The following is a 17,210-nucleotide window of genomic DNA, read 5'->3' as shown; positions in this document are numbered from 1 at the left end:
TAAAGGGGGGCTCTGACAGCCTTTCCGCTGGTTGCAGTTCTCCTGGGTGGCCCGATTGGTCTTGGATGTCACTTTTGCTACTTAATCTTGTGTATGTGAAACAGCCTGACATGCCTGAAGAACTCAGTCTGTCCACGTCTGTATAGACATCAACCTGTGAGACAGTAACTACAAGGTACATTATTTTGATAGGATGTCCACAGCTCTAATATCAAGAGCCAAAAAAGTTCTTAGAACCTTTTTGATAGGATTCAAGACAGCAATTATTTGATAAAAAACAGCTATATTATTGTGAAATATTACAATTTAAAATTACTATTATAATTTAAAACTGTTTTCTAGTTTAATATATTTTAAAATATAATATATTCCTGTGATGTCAAAGCTGAATTTTCAGTCAAATTCAAAGTGTCACATGATCCGCCAGAAATCATTCTAATATGCTGATTTGGTGCTCAAGAAACATGTATTTTTAAAAGTTTTTTGTTTTTCAGGATGTTTGATTAATATGAAGTTGAAAAGAAAGCATTTATTTGGGATATATTTTATGAATTAACATATTATTTTTTAAAAATTGAACTGACTCCAAACTTTTGAACGGTATATTTATATAAAAACTAAAGCACAGATTGTTACCCAGTTGCATTTGGTTATGGTGAGAAGGGATTCCCAGACAGATTACTGATCTGAGAAGCTCAATTCTCTAGAGAATAGTCTGCAGCCTTTGGCTGCAGGGTAAATCCTTAAAAAAACAAAAACAAAAAAAAAACTAAACAAAAAAAAACAGTGAACTAGAATTGCCACAAAACCGTATCCTTGTGTTAAAGATATTACTCGACATAGTCTGATACATTTTATGCTGTAATCAGTAACTGTGGGAATGTATAGTCTATACTTTTTAGTTCATACAAGCAGTCCATAAAAATAATTCTTCTATTAGTGAATGAGTTATTCAGTTTAATTGGGCTAAAAGTTTAACATTTTTAGCCAACTTTCTATTTCAGCAAGAGATCAGGAAATCGCTTTTGTTGAGACATGGGAATAAACGTTTCTGCCTGTTCATCTATTAGACATATTTTTCCTGTGCCTTCAGTAAGTATTTTAGACATCAGTAGAGTGGATGTGAACTGGTTTCTTGTGTGACCTTTGTGACTTTTAACCCTAATCCTCTCCCCCCTTAAAACCCACTTTCTGTCTGTCACCCTGAGCGTTTTCTCATTATCTATCCCCTCACTCGCCTTCAGAGCGACAGCAAAGCTTCACTGTATTTTGCCTCTCGTCTCTTATCCTACTTTTAATCTCCTCACACCTGCTGTGGATCCTTCAGCCTGCATTTGAAAGCATGTTTTGAGAAAGTCCACTTCCTGTCCACTGAGACGTCACTGCAAAATCGTGACTTGTTATACACCTAATGTACTCTGAACATCGTCGTCATAGTCTCAGTTTAATTTGTAAAGCCCAGGTGTCTCACGTCCTGGGAAACTGTGTGTTTACTAGTTTGTGATGATGAAGAAGTTGCTTTCTTTTAAACCTCATGTTTCATGTGTATTTCTCGAGCTGTAAGCTGCCCACATAGTGTCGTAAGTGAAGCTGTGGCCTGGTGTAAATTGTTTGGACAAAATGAAATAATCCACCTACAGCACTTGGAGCACAGCCCTGGAGGAAATCAAATAGACCGTTTTAAATGGAGTAATCAAATATTTACAAGACAAAAACGATTAATTGAGTGTCCCATGGTATGAATCACATTCTGTGCTTCTTTGAATGGGGATTATTTGCAGTCTCTTCAGAGGAATCCATGTCACAGGAGGTCTCATGCCAAGTTAAATGTTTCCATATGGGATGACATTTGGCTTTAACAATTAAGTAATTAGTGAGAAATAATTACTTAAACACACATTATAGGAAGATAAATAAACTGCTTGGTGTGTAAATAAAAGTCAGTAGTGAGTGTACAGAGGAAAGCTTTTACTGAATTTTCTTCAACTAAAAAAATTACACTACCATTCAAAAGTTTGGTAGTGAATATATTACCATGAATAAGGTACAAAATAGACCTCAAATAGTTGATGAAAGAAGGTACTCAACTTTCAGAAAAGGTTGACTGCTAACTTTAGTTTTTTTTGTGGTTTTTTTTTAGTATTAAGTTTTTTGTGGTTTTTTTCAATGGGGTATTACATTTTTGCAAGCGTGTTACCAAAATATCTAAATTTAGTTTAAAAACATTTGACAATTGTGTGTAATTTTGTGATTTTTCTTCAGTAAACATTCAATCAACAAAATCTATTAAAAATGAAAACGTTTAAAAAATAAATACAATATTTGTCTTTCCTGTCAAACTGAAGAAAGGATCCAATAATCTTATTTCTTGGATGTCACAATTTTTAGAAATATTATAAAATTTTTAATTATTTTAATTGTTAGATACAGATCAAAGGTGGTCCATCTAAGGTGGGATATAATGCGCATTCATGAAATGTGCCATATCTAGATATCTAAAAACCCCAAAGACTTGCTAAATTATGACTATATGCTCATCTTCTTTAGGACTGAACGAACGGTTACATGAACAATTCAGGCACTACGTCTGGACATCTAAATCTTCCTCTCAGTATATCTGAAGGGGGAGTTAGTCCAAAGTGAGGTCAGTTGGATAACCTGGATTGTCTTTTCCATTCATGAGAGGAACACAATGGCTGCAATGACCACCACTCGATGACCTTTTCAACAGACCTCATGCCCTCGTTTGATTGACATTTCTCTTTGACAGCAGGGGGCGGAGACGGCTTTTGGTGGGCAATGGGGAGGGCAGATTCTCCTGGGTAAATCCTCATCCACATCTTTTCCTTTGGACAACAAAGAGTGTGATGTTTTTGTCTGAAATAAGGAGCCAGATCCCTTGTGTTTTGATGAGTGGGCCACCTGGGACACACATCTCCATCATCGCGCCAAAAGATGAGAGAGAAACTAAGATGGGAAGAGAGGAGATGAGAGGAGGACGGAGGAGAAAGAAATCCTCCAAAGAAGCACAAACAGAAGCTTGAATGACAAGCTCAATGGAGACTGTTCAGCCAAGTGACCAAACCTCTTGTCTGTGTCATTAGATTGGCTCTTGCAAACGAACCCAAAAGAGCAGCTCACAGACACTCCAGTGACGCAAGCAAGTGAAGTTATCTTTCAAACTCCTACTCAGAATAATCTGCATTGGTTATAACAAAACATGCCAATAGAAGGATCAGAATTTACACTTACTTCATCTTTTCTCTTTTTTTCCCCCCTTAGTTTTAGTCATTTTTAAACTATGTACAACTGTAACCAATGACCAGGCATTTGAAGTCATCGGAAGATTTGAAAATGCCTTTGAGAATCTGATGAAATAAGATTCAAAGCTGAGGAAGAAAGCCATTTACTGAATAAGTGTCCATGATAAAGGAAATGATAAAGAAAAAACTATAACATATAACTAATCAAGTCAGGTAAGGTAAGGTAACAACATATTTTCTTTAACCTAGATAATGTGTACAAAAAAATGAGGGTAAAACAATTCAAAGTAAAATATTATTTTAACAAATATTGTTATCAACATTATCAACAAAATTATAATGTTTAGGGAGTTGCACTACATAACATGGTGGACGGGTTTTCATTCCATGTATGAATTGCATTTTCATTTTTATTTGTTAAGTAGCCCCAAAATTTCACCCTTTGTGTTCCACAAAAAAAAAAAAAAAAAAAAAAAAAAAAAAATTAATAACAAAATAACGTCCTATGGATTTAGAACAAACTGGACCATCGCAAGTGACATGATTTAGATTTTTGTTATTTTTTTGCACTTATCTGGGTTTCCCACTGCAGCTGATATCACTGCAAGCTCACACATGTTGTTTGCTTTAGCGAGAAGGTGTGTGGTGCCATGCTGAGAACCCTGACATGCATAGGAAAACACCTTTAAATTAACACTGGCCGTATGTCAATTTCCTCCTCTCTTCAAAACACAAATACGGGAACACAAACAAGATCTAGCTAGCTGGCTTTTGTTCCGAGTTCTGTTGTCAAGACCGACTCAGGGTGGGAGAGACTACTGTGTTTATTTTTAATCCCGGGGCTTTGAGTAAAGTCACCAGTAGCACTGTATCCCGGTCATGCATAAGACATGGGAGATCGGCCCCCTGACTGGGGACAAGCTGAAACTGTTCAAAAAGAAAAACCCTTCACAGCGTGGCACGGCACTGGATCACGAGGACCAGATGGATGTCAAGGGAACATCTGTTGCATTTCCACAGGGGCAAGCCCCTTCAACAGGTTGTGAAAGCTTGAGATTACCCGGCTGTTTGGACTGAGGGAGAGCAAAACATTCGCCGTTTGAGAAAACACCAACGAGCGTGCTTTGTTTTCCTTGTAAACAAAAAGGTTCCTCGACGAGTCACGCATTACCATTTCAGACTGAGAGGACTTAAATGATGAGGCGAGCTCGCCTTTGAGCAAACACAACCAGGAAAAGACTTTTAAGAGGATAGCGAGCAAAAGCGTTTCCCCTCCTTCTCAAAAGTCATCCTAACAAAGATCACCACGCTCTGTTCCAAGTCTTTGTCAGTTGCTGGTGAATTCCTGCTAAGGAACTAAAAATAATCTCTGTCTAGACACAGCAAGTGTGAAACTGAGCCAAGCGAGAAAAATGATATGCAAATAGACTTAAGACTGGTATTATAAAAGACATCCCATGTGGGAGGGTTTTAAGAGCGCTCGGTGGCATAAAAAGCAAGACTGAAGCCAAAAACAAAACAAAACGAAAACAAAAAAGCTGGGATGTGTTTGTTTCAGTACCTGCAAAGTGTCCTGGTGTGTATCTAATTACTGTATTATTGACATTCAGATAGTGTCGCACGAAGCAGAGGAATGGGGCATTTAATAAGTTCCTGGCCTTAGGTCTTGTGCAATCAGTCTGTGGGCCTCTTCGGAGGAGAGACAAGCCAATTCTAACAGGCCAAACTGGTTTTCTGCAGCGTTTCTGCTTTGAGGGTGGGCTCCATTAGCGTGACCAAAGGGAAGCAGAGTGCCCGAGAAAGAAGGGGCAAAGGGCTTTCTCTGAGAGCGGCTAGACAAGAGCAGCAGACTAGAGAGGAGCGTCAGCCGCAGACAGAGGAAGAGCAGATCAAAGAATCGCTGGGGCAACCTGCGTGACAGACATTGTATTAAAGCAACGTGGCTAGTTTGAAAAGAGAGTGAGAGAAAAAAATAAACCTGGCTGGATCAGGAACCCTGTCTGAGAAACGTTAACTTCCCTTTTTTTATCTACATCAGACCACGAGCACATGAAATTTGTGTTCGAGACAGAGATTAGATGGGGAAGCAAAGATACGATGGATACGATGATAATTTTACTGGGCTGCTTGATTTTGCTGGCTGAATGGGAAACTATTGAGAAGCAATTGCCTCAAAAACAGCCAGCAGCTTATCAGATCACTTAAATACCCTTGTCAGTAATAATAAATAATTGTAATGAAGACAACACTCAGATTCAAATGTATGATGGTGATACTTTAAAATGAGGTTAACGTGAATGTCATAGCTAAAATAAACATTAAACAATGAGTTTACACCATTTGATTATTATAAATTTATTACAATTTATATAATGTATGTTTATAATAATTTGATATAAAATAATTTAATATTTGCAGTTAATTTCAACATACAATACATTTTTAACAAATCAAGTTGTATAAATTAACATTCATTAATTATGAACAACTGGCGGGCAAAACATACAGTACACAACTAGGTTAACACTAAATACACAGAAACACACCATGTGTGAGTCCAAAACTATACTCTGAAACAAGTCTAGAGGAAAAATATACATCAGAGAGGTGCGCAGTCAGGAATCTAAATTCGTGAGAGGAATTTGGATAATACCAGCAGGAAGCAGGGGGTGAGGCCATAGTGCGTGGCTGGGCAACGAGTCAGGTGGCAGACGGGGAGGAGTCTCCACAGATAGTTGGAGGGCTTAAGCCTGGCGGACAGGGACTTGTCAAATGCAGCTGTTGCGGACACTGATTGATAGAGTTTGTATTCCAGCTTAATCTAGTGCCAAGTAAATGGGTGTGTCATCTTTTCAAACAACAAAATTAAGAACATGATGGGATGGTAAACTGAGAAATAGGGACCTTGTACACATTTGTTTTTTTTTTTTAAGAAATCATTGTAACATTCTCTGAAAGTTAGAAAAAATAATGAGTGCAAGGGTCACTTCACTTGCAATAATAATATTAAAATAAAAAAAAAACATACAATATATAAAGTTTTTCATAAAGATGCTGAATGAATGCTCAGATTTTTAGCCATTCATTAATAAGAAATATGGACTGGCTCATACATTGTATTATATGTATGTACAATATATTATTTACATTAATTCCACACTCAAACTTATTACTTGTAAGTGCTTACAGCTTATTACTTTTACAAATAATGGTAAAAATCTGATCTCTTTAATGGACTTTGGTTCACCTGCTACTAAATGAGCAAATGTGTGGCCCTTGACCTCAGGGTAACAAATATTTCAGTCAGCTCATCAAAACATGTGGCTGTTTGCATCTATGTCTCTAGTGGGTTATAAAACAATGACGAAGGAGAAGTCCAAAAAATTCCTTCTAGCAAGCAACACTTCAAACCCACTTTCCACTTTGAAGTTTGATTGAATCATATCCTGCTAGGTAGCACCTCCTTTTCTTCCAAAAGGCTGATGAGTTGACTGAAACTCTCCCTCACAGCCTCCATGTTATTCGTTGTGGTGCCTGCAAGAATCCATCGCTTCCCTCGGTTCAGTGGCTGCAATTCAAAGTACTTTTGTACCTGAAGAAAAAAAAAGAAAAGAAATTATGACCGCTCTCTAAAAAAAAATAACATCAAGGTAATTTTGGCTAGTATTCCCAAAAATACCTATATAAAATTATTGTGCATATTTGGTGAGAATTCAGCAGGTCTCCGGAAAATTCTTGGTGAAGACCAAAAAAAAAAAAACACACCACACAACAAGGACATAGACATAACTCAAATTCACACTGAAATACTGTTTAAAATAACAATAATAATATAATAATAATAATAATAAATAAAATAAATAAACAAACAAAGTAAAACAAATGACTGTGTAACGAATCGGGACTCAGACAGATCCATTTGCAAGCTTTTATTTAAAGTGAGCATAGTCGTACAGGCTGGGTCGAACAGGGGCAAACAGGAACAGCAAGGGACAGGCAGAGTCGTAACCAGGAAACAGGCAAAGATCAGGACAGGCAGATATAACTCACAGGTAACAGGAGGCAGGAACAGGTAACAGGAGGCAGGAACAGGTAACAGGAGGCAGGAACAGGTAACAGGAGGCAGGAACAGGTAACAGGAGGCAGGAACAGGTAACAGGAGGCAGGAACAGGTAACAGGAGGCAGGAACAGGTAACAGGAGGCAGGAACAGGTAACAGGAGGCAGGAACAGGTAACAGGAGGCAGGAACAGGTAACAGGAGGCAGGAACAGGTAACAGGAGGCAGGAACAGGTAACAGGAGGCGGTAACAGGTAACAGGTAACAGGTAACAGGTAACAGGTAACAGGTAACAGGTAACAGGTAACAGGTAACAGGTAACAGGTAACAGGTAACAGGCAGGATAATAACGCTCAGAATTGCAACAATGTTAACAAGACTTTGCGGTGAGGTGGTGTGTGTGAAAGTCCTTTATAGTCCTGGTAATGAGCTGCAGCTCTGTGTGTTGATTAGTGTAGTGATTGGTGGAGTGAGTGCAGGTGATTGACAGAGAGGATTATGGGGAATGTAGTCCGGTAAGTGACAGGAGCAGACAGTGATCGTGACAGACTGGAAAAAGGATTTATTTGAATGTTTTTATGCTTGGGATTCAAATGAATCTTTCATTTTGCCTTCAAATTCTTCAGGTTCCTCTAGAACTCAGGAAGAAGACACCATTAAGGCTATATTACTATTACAACTCTGTTGTAGCTTAAAGTATGCATGCACTTGCACATGACCAGTATCCATTCTTATGATGTAATTTTTGTTTGGTTGGGGTTAATTTTACCCCAGTACAAACACTTTATAGATTGGTTATATTTTGTTTTAATCATGTTTTACATCAGAATTCATAAAAACCTAAACATATGAAATATAAAATCTTTTATAGAGGATGGTTGAACTGTGTTATCAAGTCAAAACTTCTCATAAATGAGGAAAAGCCACACTTAAAAAAAAGAAAGAAAAAAAAAAGTTTTTATAGAATAGTTTTTCAAACTATTAAAATGGCCTTACTGTTTCTGAGACCCTAAAACAGAACATGAAGGATATTTTACTATAAAAACAATATTTCCTTTCTCTAAATAAATCCTCTAATAATCCTCTAAAATAAGAGGTAGAAAGCTTGGCATCTACTTATTAGGTCAAAACACTTCTCAAAGAACAGCAGAAATATGTTCGTGTCCAGGCGCTGTAATATGAGGTTCATGTGCAGCAGGGAAACAGTGCAGATTTAGTTAATATGTACATGGCATATACAAAACTGATAGTAACAGCTGATTAAAAGGATCATATGTCAAAGCTTTGTGCTCTGTCCAAGCTTTCTTAATTATACTTTTATGTCAGCACTTCATTATTGCACAAGCAGATCAGAACCATCTGTTAAATTTGATCAAGTCAAGGAATATCATACAGCTTCTCCTCAATTCTTACACACGACTAACTGTGTAAGTCATAGTAAGGACATTTTCAGTTTTGCAGGAGTCATTTGTGGTAATAAAAATCACATTTAATGTAGAAAAAAACATTTGATATCCTTTTTACGTAACCAATCTTGCTTCACACTACAATCCAACATGCTATTTAAAGTCACAAAAGTCTGGACTATTGATAGTGCCTAGGATATCAAAGTTCACAAAAGAAGGTCCAGAATTTTTGCATTTGGCTCCAAATCTCTGGAACAGCCTTTCTGATAATGCTCAGGGATCAGACACACTCACTCAGGTTTAACCTAGATTAAAAACATCTCTTTCGCCACACTTTCACATAATGCATCTCATAACCTACTGTTTCAGTCATGTTAATGCAAATGATCATCTTTCTGAAATTTGAACAGCATCTTTGTATGATGCCCATCCCAAGGTAACTAGAGACATCACCAGCTTGAGTTTGGACCCAGCCTCAATTGATTGCAGAAACTGCCAACAATGGATGAACTTACATAATCCTTATATTGCAATCGTTACAATCACAAGCTGTTTACTGCCTTAATAATGCGTTGCCAGTACCACAATAGGGCAACGCTTTTACATTCTTCACATTAGACACGTACATCATTATTCAAAACCATATCATCAAGCTATTCAAGATAAAACTTGGCAATGAAGAAAAATATCAATCATATATGCAAATTAAAAGGTGTCACTAGCTTTTTAGAGTGACAAATCGTACCTACGTACTTGGAGGTCAAAATGCGACCTGCTACGCCAAAAACAAACAGATTTGCCGGCCTGTAAATTTTTTTCTGGACATTCACCTATGGATGCACATATTCACCGGGATGCTCACTGGGGCATTGATTTAATGCTAAATTCCCTATTCATTAAGGCCCGGAAACATCATTGTATCATTGAAACCTGCATTTTCTGTAAAGCTGCTTTGAAACAATGGGAATTGTGAGAACCACTATACATATAAACGAACAAAATTGCATGTGAGCAAAATTATATCAATTATATCAATCTTGTATCCACAGAAAATTCACTAATGCACAGTGATACAACAAAAACAAAACAAAACAAACAAACAAACAAACCTTTCAAGGTTTGTGTTCAGTAATATTTTTTAAAAAGATGTTAATTGATTTTTTATTCAGCAAGGAAGTATTAAATAAGATTTACAAAATATTTCCATTTCAAATGCATTACAGTTCTTTTATACTTTTCTATTCATCAAAGAATCCTGAAAAAAAAAAAAAAAAAGATCACAGTTTTTAACATTGATAATAAAAAATGTTTTTTTGAGCAGCAAATCAGCATATTACAATGATTTCTGAAGAATCGTGTGACACTGAGGACTGGAGTTATAACAGTTATGACAGCAAAATTCAGCTTTGTCATCAAAGAAATTCAATTTTAAAATGTTAAAATAAATATTATTTCACAATAGTTCTATTTTGATCAAATAAATAAAGCCTTGGTGGCTTTAAGAGACTTCTTTCCAAAACATTTAAAAAAAGATTTACTGACCCTAAACTTCTGAATAGCAGCAGTATATTTAAGTTAATTTTTTTCTGATTGAACATTTGATATGAGATAACGATATATGAGACATGGTGAAACCATGATATCCATAGACATTGAGATACACAGAGATTGTCATCTGTTATCAACCATTTACCTTCCTCAAAACAAAAAAGATACAGCATCAGATGTCCCTAACCAAATGAGATAACCTGCAAAGTTGTGGTAGATGAAAGCACAAGGAAATACTGTTGATGGGCACATAAAGTCAGATCAGAGGATATGTTGCTACAACAAACAGATGCAACTATGCCAATCATTTCACAATCTTTGAGCATGATGGACACTCGCTGCTAATCTATTCATAACAGACAGAAAGACCTAAAAAAAAATCTAACAAAACTGTTCAGTGTGATGAGTCTTTTGTCCAAAGTACTATAACTGAATTCTACTAGAAAAGAATCACAAATAAAGCACTTGTTTTTGCAATGCAACATAGGCATCTAACTATGCAATGTTGGGATTTATTAGTGTCTACTGTTTTCATGACGGCCTACTTCACTGAGTCAGAAGATTGTGTCTCATCTTTCCTCCAGCAGAGTCTTTAGGGGGCACTGAGCTGTGCCTCGTTCAGTGTAACAGGAGTTTAATGACAGATTAGGTCACTTCAGCCCAGGGCTAGACCGACCCAAACAGTGTTAACAAATCCGTCTTGGTAAAAGGAGCTGCCCTGGGCCTGCTGGCTTACCAGTCCGTCTGTCCGACTGCATGTCTGTCTGAGGCAGGCCCTCTTCTGGAGAACACAAGGTCTGCACTGCCAAAGCCATTTAAATGGGGGAAACGAATGAACAAGGATGTCTGTCTTTCTCATAAATAGTGTAAATTGTGACAGTTTCCTTTGGCTAAGCTCACATTGGTTTGAAGTTGCGTGACATGGTAAGCCTCGCGCCATGGTGGCAGATGGCTGTTGGGATGACCACTGGGTCATACAGTCAAGCCTTTAGGTCACTGGGATCAATGAGCAGCCTTTCTGAACAGAGAGAGCAACTTACAGCTTTGAAAAGTTGTCTAATGCCATGAAATTTCTCTTAAAATCATAATAGGCAGAATTGAGGAACAAGGAGTGGAAAACAACATTGTACTTCCATCATCAAGCATGAATTGTCCACTCCCAGTAACTGTTTTTATCTACCTGGACTATAAATGTTCATTCTTCAAGCCATTTTTAATTTTCTTTAAAACTTTCAAACACGTTTTGTCAAGCCAACATTCAAAGTTTGTTTGAATTGAATTGTTGCTAAAAATTACATTTATATGAATTTCTCTAAATTTCAATTGATTATATTTGTCCACTTTCCTTTGTACCAAACAGGATGCGGAACTGTACATTAAGTGTACATTGTATTAATGTTTCTTTTTTTTTTTTTTTTTTTTTTTATTGTAATACTGAAAGCAGAAAAATGAATGTATTTATTTGATTTTCAAAAAAAAAAAAAAAAAAAAAAAAAAAGAATTTAGCTTGATTCTTTTTTTTTTTTTTAAGTTTTTAGGTTCAGGTGTAGCAAATGGATAAACAGAAAAAAGATCAACCCGTTCTTTCAATAAAAAACAAAAACAAAAAACACACGAATGAACACGATATACACAGACCTGTTTGGTCCCTCAATTCATAGTCAGCAATTGATTTTTTACATTTTTAATGATACTCAACCCTGTTACAAAGGCACCACACAATCACAATAAGACAGAAAAGTGGAGTGATATGAAAGAAAAACAATCATAAAAAAAAAAAAAATCAATGTGACATGTTGTTTTAAAGCCAGCTGATTCAACAAAATGCTAATTTGTCATGTGTTCAAGGGTGGTTGATAACTAAGACTGGCCCACACTTGACTGATAACTGCAAGTGTGCCCTGCTGCTTTTTGGCCTGCAGAGATTTCTATTACATTTGATGCCTTCAAGAAAATCAGTAAGTGTCCACACAGGTGTCACGTCTTTCTCTTCAGAAAACACAAATAGGTAATTGTTACTCTTCCAAAGAAAAAACTATGACAAAAACAAAACAGTAAATGCACATTTATACAGTGTGTGCAAGAAGGCATACACATTTTTATCAACCATTTATATAAGCTATAACTTTCTGACCCTTCTATAGGATGAAATGACACAATCTACGGTCATGCGAGTGGCTGTTTAAAAAGGGCCAGACATGGCATGAGGTGAATGGGGTGTCTGGCCTGCACAAATAGGCCAGTGGCCAGAAGCCAAACTGTAATTCCTCTTGTTGCTCTCTAGCCAAAGCGAGCTGCAATGGATCCAGTCCTGCTCTGGAGTTCTCACCATTATTTATGTGTTTCACAGTCAGCTGCAGATATGAATGTCTTTTCATTTCCATTCTTGAGGTTGGGGTTTTACCAAGGCAATTCAGGTTACATGTCATTCTCTTGGGTGCGATGGATAAATTCCATGTGGGTTTGGAAACCACAAAACTCTTTGGTTACTTGCCCAAGCAAACAGCCACTAGACCATTTCATAGCACCAGTCAGAGTTAAATGAACATAAATGGGTTCACATGTTGAGCTGTGTTTGGATAGTGGCGCATAGTACTGTAGATCTGAATGATACGGTTGGGCTACATAACTGTCAGAGGGAAATAAATATCTGTTAATCGCATGGTTTATTTGTTTGTGAATAATATCTCAGAGTATGGCTCAATTTTTTTTTTTTTTTTTTTTTTTTTTATTCTCAAGTTGAATTCTAATATTCATTAAGCTGGTGTTTAAATGAGCTCAGAAATTTTTGTATGTACAGGTTGGGTTCTTGAGTGCTCAGAATGACAAAATGATTCCTGAGCATGAGTATCTGTGCTGCATCACCGTGGTTTGACAACACTCCACAACTGTTACATTGGATAGAAAGTCGCAACTGAAGAACATCACCGGGGCTTTATCTTGGGCATATAAGGGTGTGCTCAGATATCAGAAAGCCAATTATTCAGTGTGACACCTTTCTCCCTGAAGATATCAGTCAGCTGTGGAGAACCCACTTGAAAGAAATGTCTAGATATCGTCAGATGCACTTACCATGAAATTGAGCTGGTCTCACTTGTTTTTTTTTTCAATGTCTAAAGAGCCTGCAGTTATGTGCTTGGCAAGGCACAATGTTTTCAAAGAGGCCCCATGAAATATCACTTACAGACAATATCTAATGCGTCGGACACATTTAAAAAAAATAAAAATACCTTGGACTTGGAGGTGGGTCGCAGACTGGGAAAGTACAATCTTTAAAGAACAATTTTGAAACAATGAGATCAACTTGGTCAACGGAATTATAAAAATGTTAAGGTTCAAATCATTTCATTTCTTCATTTATTAGCAGCATGTGAAACATGCTAAGGTGAACATGTAAAAACAAAACTTTAGCTAGAAGTTTATACAAATAGACCCCCCCCCCCCTTTCTACACTCTACATTGTCTGTGGGTGTAAGTAATATACTCTCCACTAACAACCTGCTTTCCTGAAACAGTTACTTCTACATAAACATGCTATCTCAGGAGTGCTGCTAATGCCAAGACAGAAGTGAGTTAGAATTTGGCATCTTTTTATTGTTCTGCTCTTCTGCTAATGAGTCAACTTGAGAGCCTAAAATACTCAAAATGTTTTGTTGCACTGGAGAATGTATACTGTATAGTACTGTTCAAAAGTATGGGTTCGGTAAGATTTGTTTTAAATGATTTTGAAAGAAGTCTCACCAAGGCTGCATTTATTTGATCAGATATACAATAAAAACAGTAATATTGTTAAATATTATTGAAGTTTAAAATAACTGTCACATATGTTGTGGTAAGCAACACGCACAAATGAATCAGTATCATTTAACAGCCTTTAATAAACAAAGCAGGAGAAATATCTACATCAAACCACACATCAATCAAAGACGATAAATGACAAATAACTGAGCAAAACAGGGACTAAATATACACAAGGAACTAAATGAGACAGAGGTGTGACTGAGTAACAAACTAGTAAGAAACTAACTAGGGGATTAATAAGACTAAACTGAAAGGGAACATAAGAAACATGAACAAAAAGACAAGGAAACTAAACAATCCTTACATTACTCCCCCCTGCGCCGTAAACAGAAGTCCAAAAGCGGAGAGAGTGAATCTCGGAGGAAGGTGTGGAGCTTGCGAAGGGAACTGGAAGAGCCGGCAGAGGGAAACACCACAGTCGGAGCCAAAGTGGAGCCCTGATTCACTTCCTGGGTGGAGCCTAGAGGCCGACGAATCGAGGAAGAGTTAGACGAGGTGTAGACCCAAGCGTAACCACAAGGATAACAACCCACAGTGCAGCCAGGGGATCTGCCTCACAGAGCAGAGGTGGTAGTGGAGAAGCCTGAGGCGGAGCCCGAGACCTGGAGTGACAAGTGCAGAGCCGAAGAGCTGAGAGCCACCAGCAAAGCAGGTATATGCAGAGACATGGATGAAGCCAGCAGAGAGGTTGGAAACAATGGGGTGGGAAGGATACAGGGTGGAACCGGGTCATTCAAAAGGTTCATTGGAGCAAGCTGAGGTAGAGTGAGTTCAGGGGTGGGAACATGGGTGGGAGCTGGCTCCACTAGTTCCTCAACTGGCTCAAGGGTGGACTGTCCAGACTCCGCATGCCACGAGATGGACCTGGTGGTGGCCTCAGGGTGGATGTGGTTTCTGGCTCTGGCTCCGGAATGGACATGTAGCTGGAGGGGGCTCTAGCTCAGGTTCTGTGGTGGACTCAGGTGTCATCACAGGGTCCAAAGCAGAGGATCTCTCAGTTGTTCTCCGAGCTGCAACGATAAGACCTGTCTGGAGCTGGCAGAGAGATGGCTGTTGGAGTTGGTGAAAATCCTGGGGAGACAGAGCTAGTGGTGTTGTCCTCGACGACTCCCACAGTGAGGACCCACAAGGCGTAATTGATGAATTCAACAAAAGGGAGGTGATTCTCCCTCAACAGCAGCATCTGTCATTCATCCTACTCCAGAAGAGCTGTTTAAAATTCTCATCATTAGGGCTGTAGCGATACACTAATCTCACGATACGATACACGATATTCAGCTCACGATACGATATATATCACGATATTCAGCCAACGATACGATTCAATATAAATCGATACACTTACATCATTTTCTGAAAGATTGGGGACAGAGTGATTTTGGTGACATCTTGTGAGTGTTCCATTTACTTGGATTGAATTAATTGAACTAAAAACTAAAAACAATATATGTGCGAGTGCTGGACAAAATGAATCAAAGATGTGTTGAGAAAATTATTTCCATTTATTGAAACATTGAAGCATTTGAAAAGTAAATAAAGTGCAGTATTGCAATTAACAATGGAGTTTTCAAAAGTGCAGCAAGTGGCCTGTTCTGAAGTTTCTTTCACAGCTTTTTAGCTTGACACTGAACATATGATGTGACATATGCTTCAGTTGTGCACGAGGTCCAGCCGTCGCACGTCAGGGCAACTCTCTCCGCGCTGGCCAGGGAGGCTTTCACGTGTGCCCTTGTCTGAGCGTACAGCCTGGGAATACAAACCTTGGTGAGGTGTTCGCGGGTTGGAATAGGATAGCGGGGCTCCATCGCGTTCACCATGCGCCTAAAGCCGGCGTTTTCCACCACCGAATACGGTCTCAAATCCTGACAAATAAAGTAGGCGATAGACTCTGTGATTTTCTGCGACCTTGGTGAAGCAGATGGAAACTTGTGGGAACAACCACCATTGATGTCCAGCGTGGTTTGTTTTGGGTCACGCAGCCGCTTGGGGTCCTCCATTAGCATTATCTTGTTCGAGTGGTGATGTTTTAGGTGGGCTCGTAGGTTGGTGGTATTTCCAGAGTATTTCACGTTCGCGTCACACAGCTTGCAAACCGCGATGCTTTTGTCTAAATCGTCGCTTTCTTTCTTCTTTTTAAATCCAAAGTGCTTCCACACATCTGCTTTTAAGCATGAAGGTGCTGGATTTATATTCGCCGCCATTTTCTTGAATCTCCTCGCTCTGGCTGCGTAAACAGGAAGACAAAGATGTCGGCGTCTGTGTAAAGTTAGTAGTACAGGTAACTTGCTCTACAGCGACACTAGCGGCTGGCTGACCAAATCGCTCTTCCTGCAACGTGAACGGGGGTAAACACGGGGATTTGAATGGGAGTTATGTATCGATACTCGCGGCTTAAAAATCGATACTTTCTTAGGGAAAAAAATATAGATTTATATCGCAGAATCGATAAAATTGCTCAGCCCTACTCATCATACCAGTGCACTTTGTGGTATAGTTCTAGGAAAATTTCCAGATAATTCTCCAGTAAGCAGCTGTTCTGGAAGTAGCAATCCATTTTAAATGTTCTTATTATGATGGTTGGTTATTCTGTCACGCACGCTGTGGTAATCGACATCCACAAAGGCGGCAATATCATTAAACAGTCTATAATAAACAAAGAAAACACAGGAGAACTATCTACATCAAACTACACATCAATCAAAGATGATATCTGACAAAGAACTGAACAAAACAGAGTAGATATAAACAGGGAACTAAATGAGAGACAGGTGTGTTTAACCCTTATAGGGTCTTTGGGGTCTGCACAGACCCCAAACGACGTTTGCTCAAATAAAAAAAAATATTCTCTTTGTCCAAATGACATGAAACTTTGTACCGTTGTTAACACTTTCTAGATCTACAAAGAAAAAAAAAATCGGAGTGATATCTTGTTTTTATGTTAGTGTAAAAAAAAGGGTCACACTCAGGGTCTTCGGGGTCTCCACAGACCCCAGGCAATAAAATTTAATTTTGTTATAAAATAACTGCTTTTTAAAAAACAAATGTAATTTTACTCTGTTTATTAATGTTTTTACTTCATATTTGTGCAGTTTTTGGAGGATTTCTCGTATCTTTTAAATTTATATAAATAAATA

At 38.1% G+C, this 17,210-nt stretch overlaps 1 protein-coding gene across 1 annotated transcript in view; it reads right to left on the bottom strand.

The window, feature by feature from the left end:
• Positions 1-6,702: 6,702 nt before the first annotated feature.
• Positions 6,703-17,210, bottom strand: part of arl15a (ADP-ribosylation factor-like 15a) — a 178,719-nt gene continuing 168,211 nt past the window's right edge. Inside the window, exon 5 of the mRNA XM_067406637.1 lies at positions 6,703-6,855. Within this exon, the coding sequence (XP_067262738.1) occupies positions 6,703-6,855 (153 nt within the window). The remainder of the gene's footprint in view (positions 6,856-17,210) is intronic.

This window comes from Chanodichthys erythropterus, chromosome 13 (genome assembly GCF_024489055.1).
Source record: "Chanodichthys erythropterus isolate Z2021 chromosome 13, ASM2448905v1, whole genome shotgun sequence".
Taxonomy (NCBI): domain Eukaryota; kingdom Metazoa; phylum Chordata; class Actinopteri; order Cypriniformes; family Xenocyprididae; genus Chanodichthys; species Chanodichthys erythropterus.
Note: the sequence above shows the minus strand (reverse complement) of the source record. Positions and strands in the feature narration are given on the sequence as shown.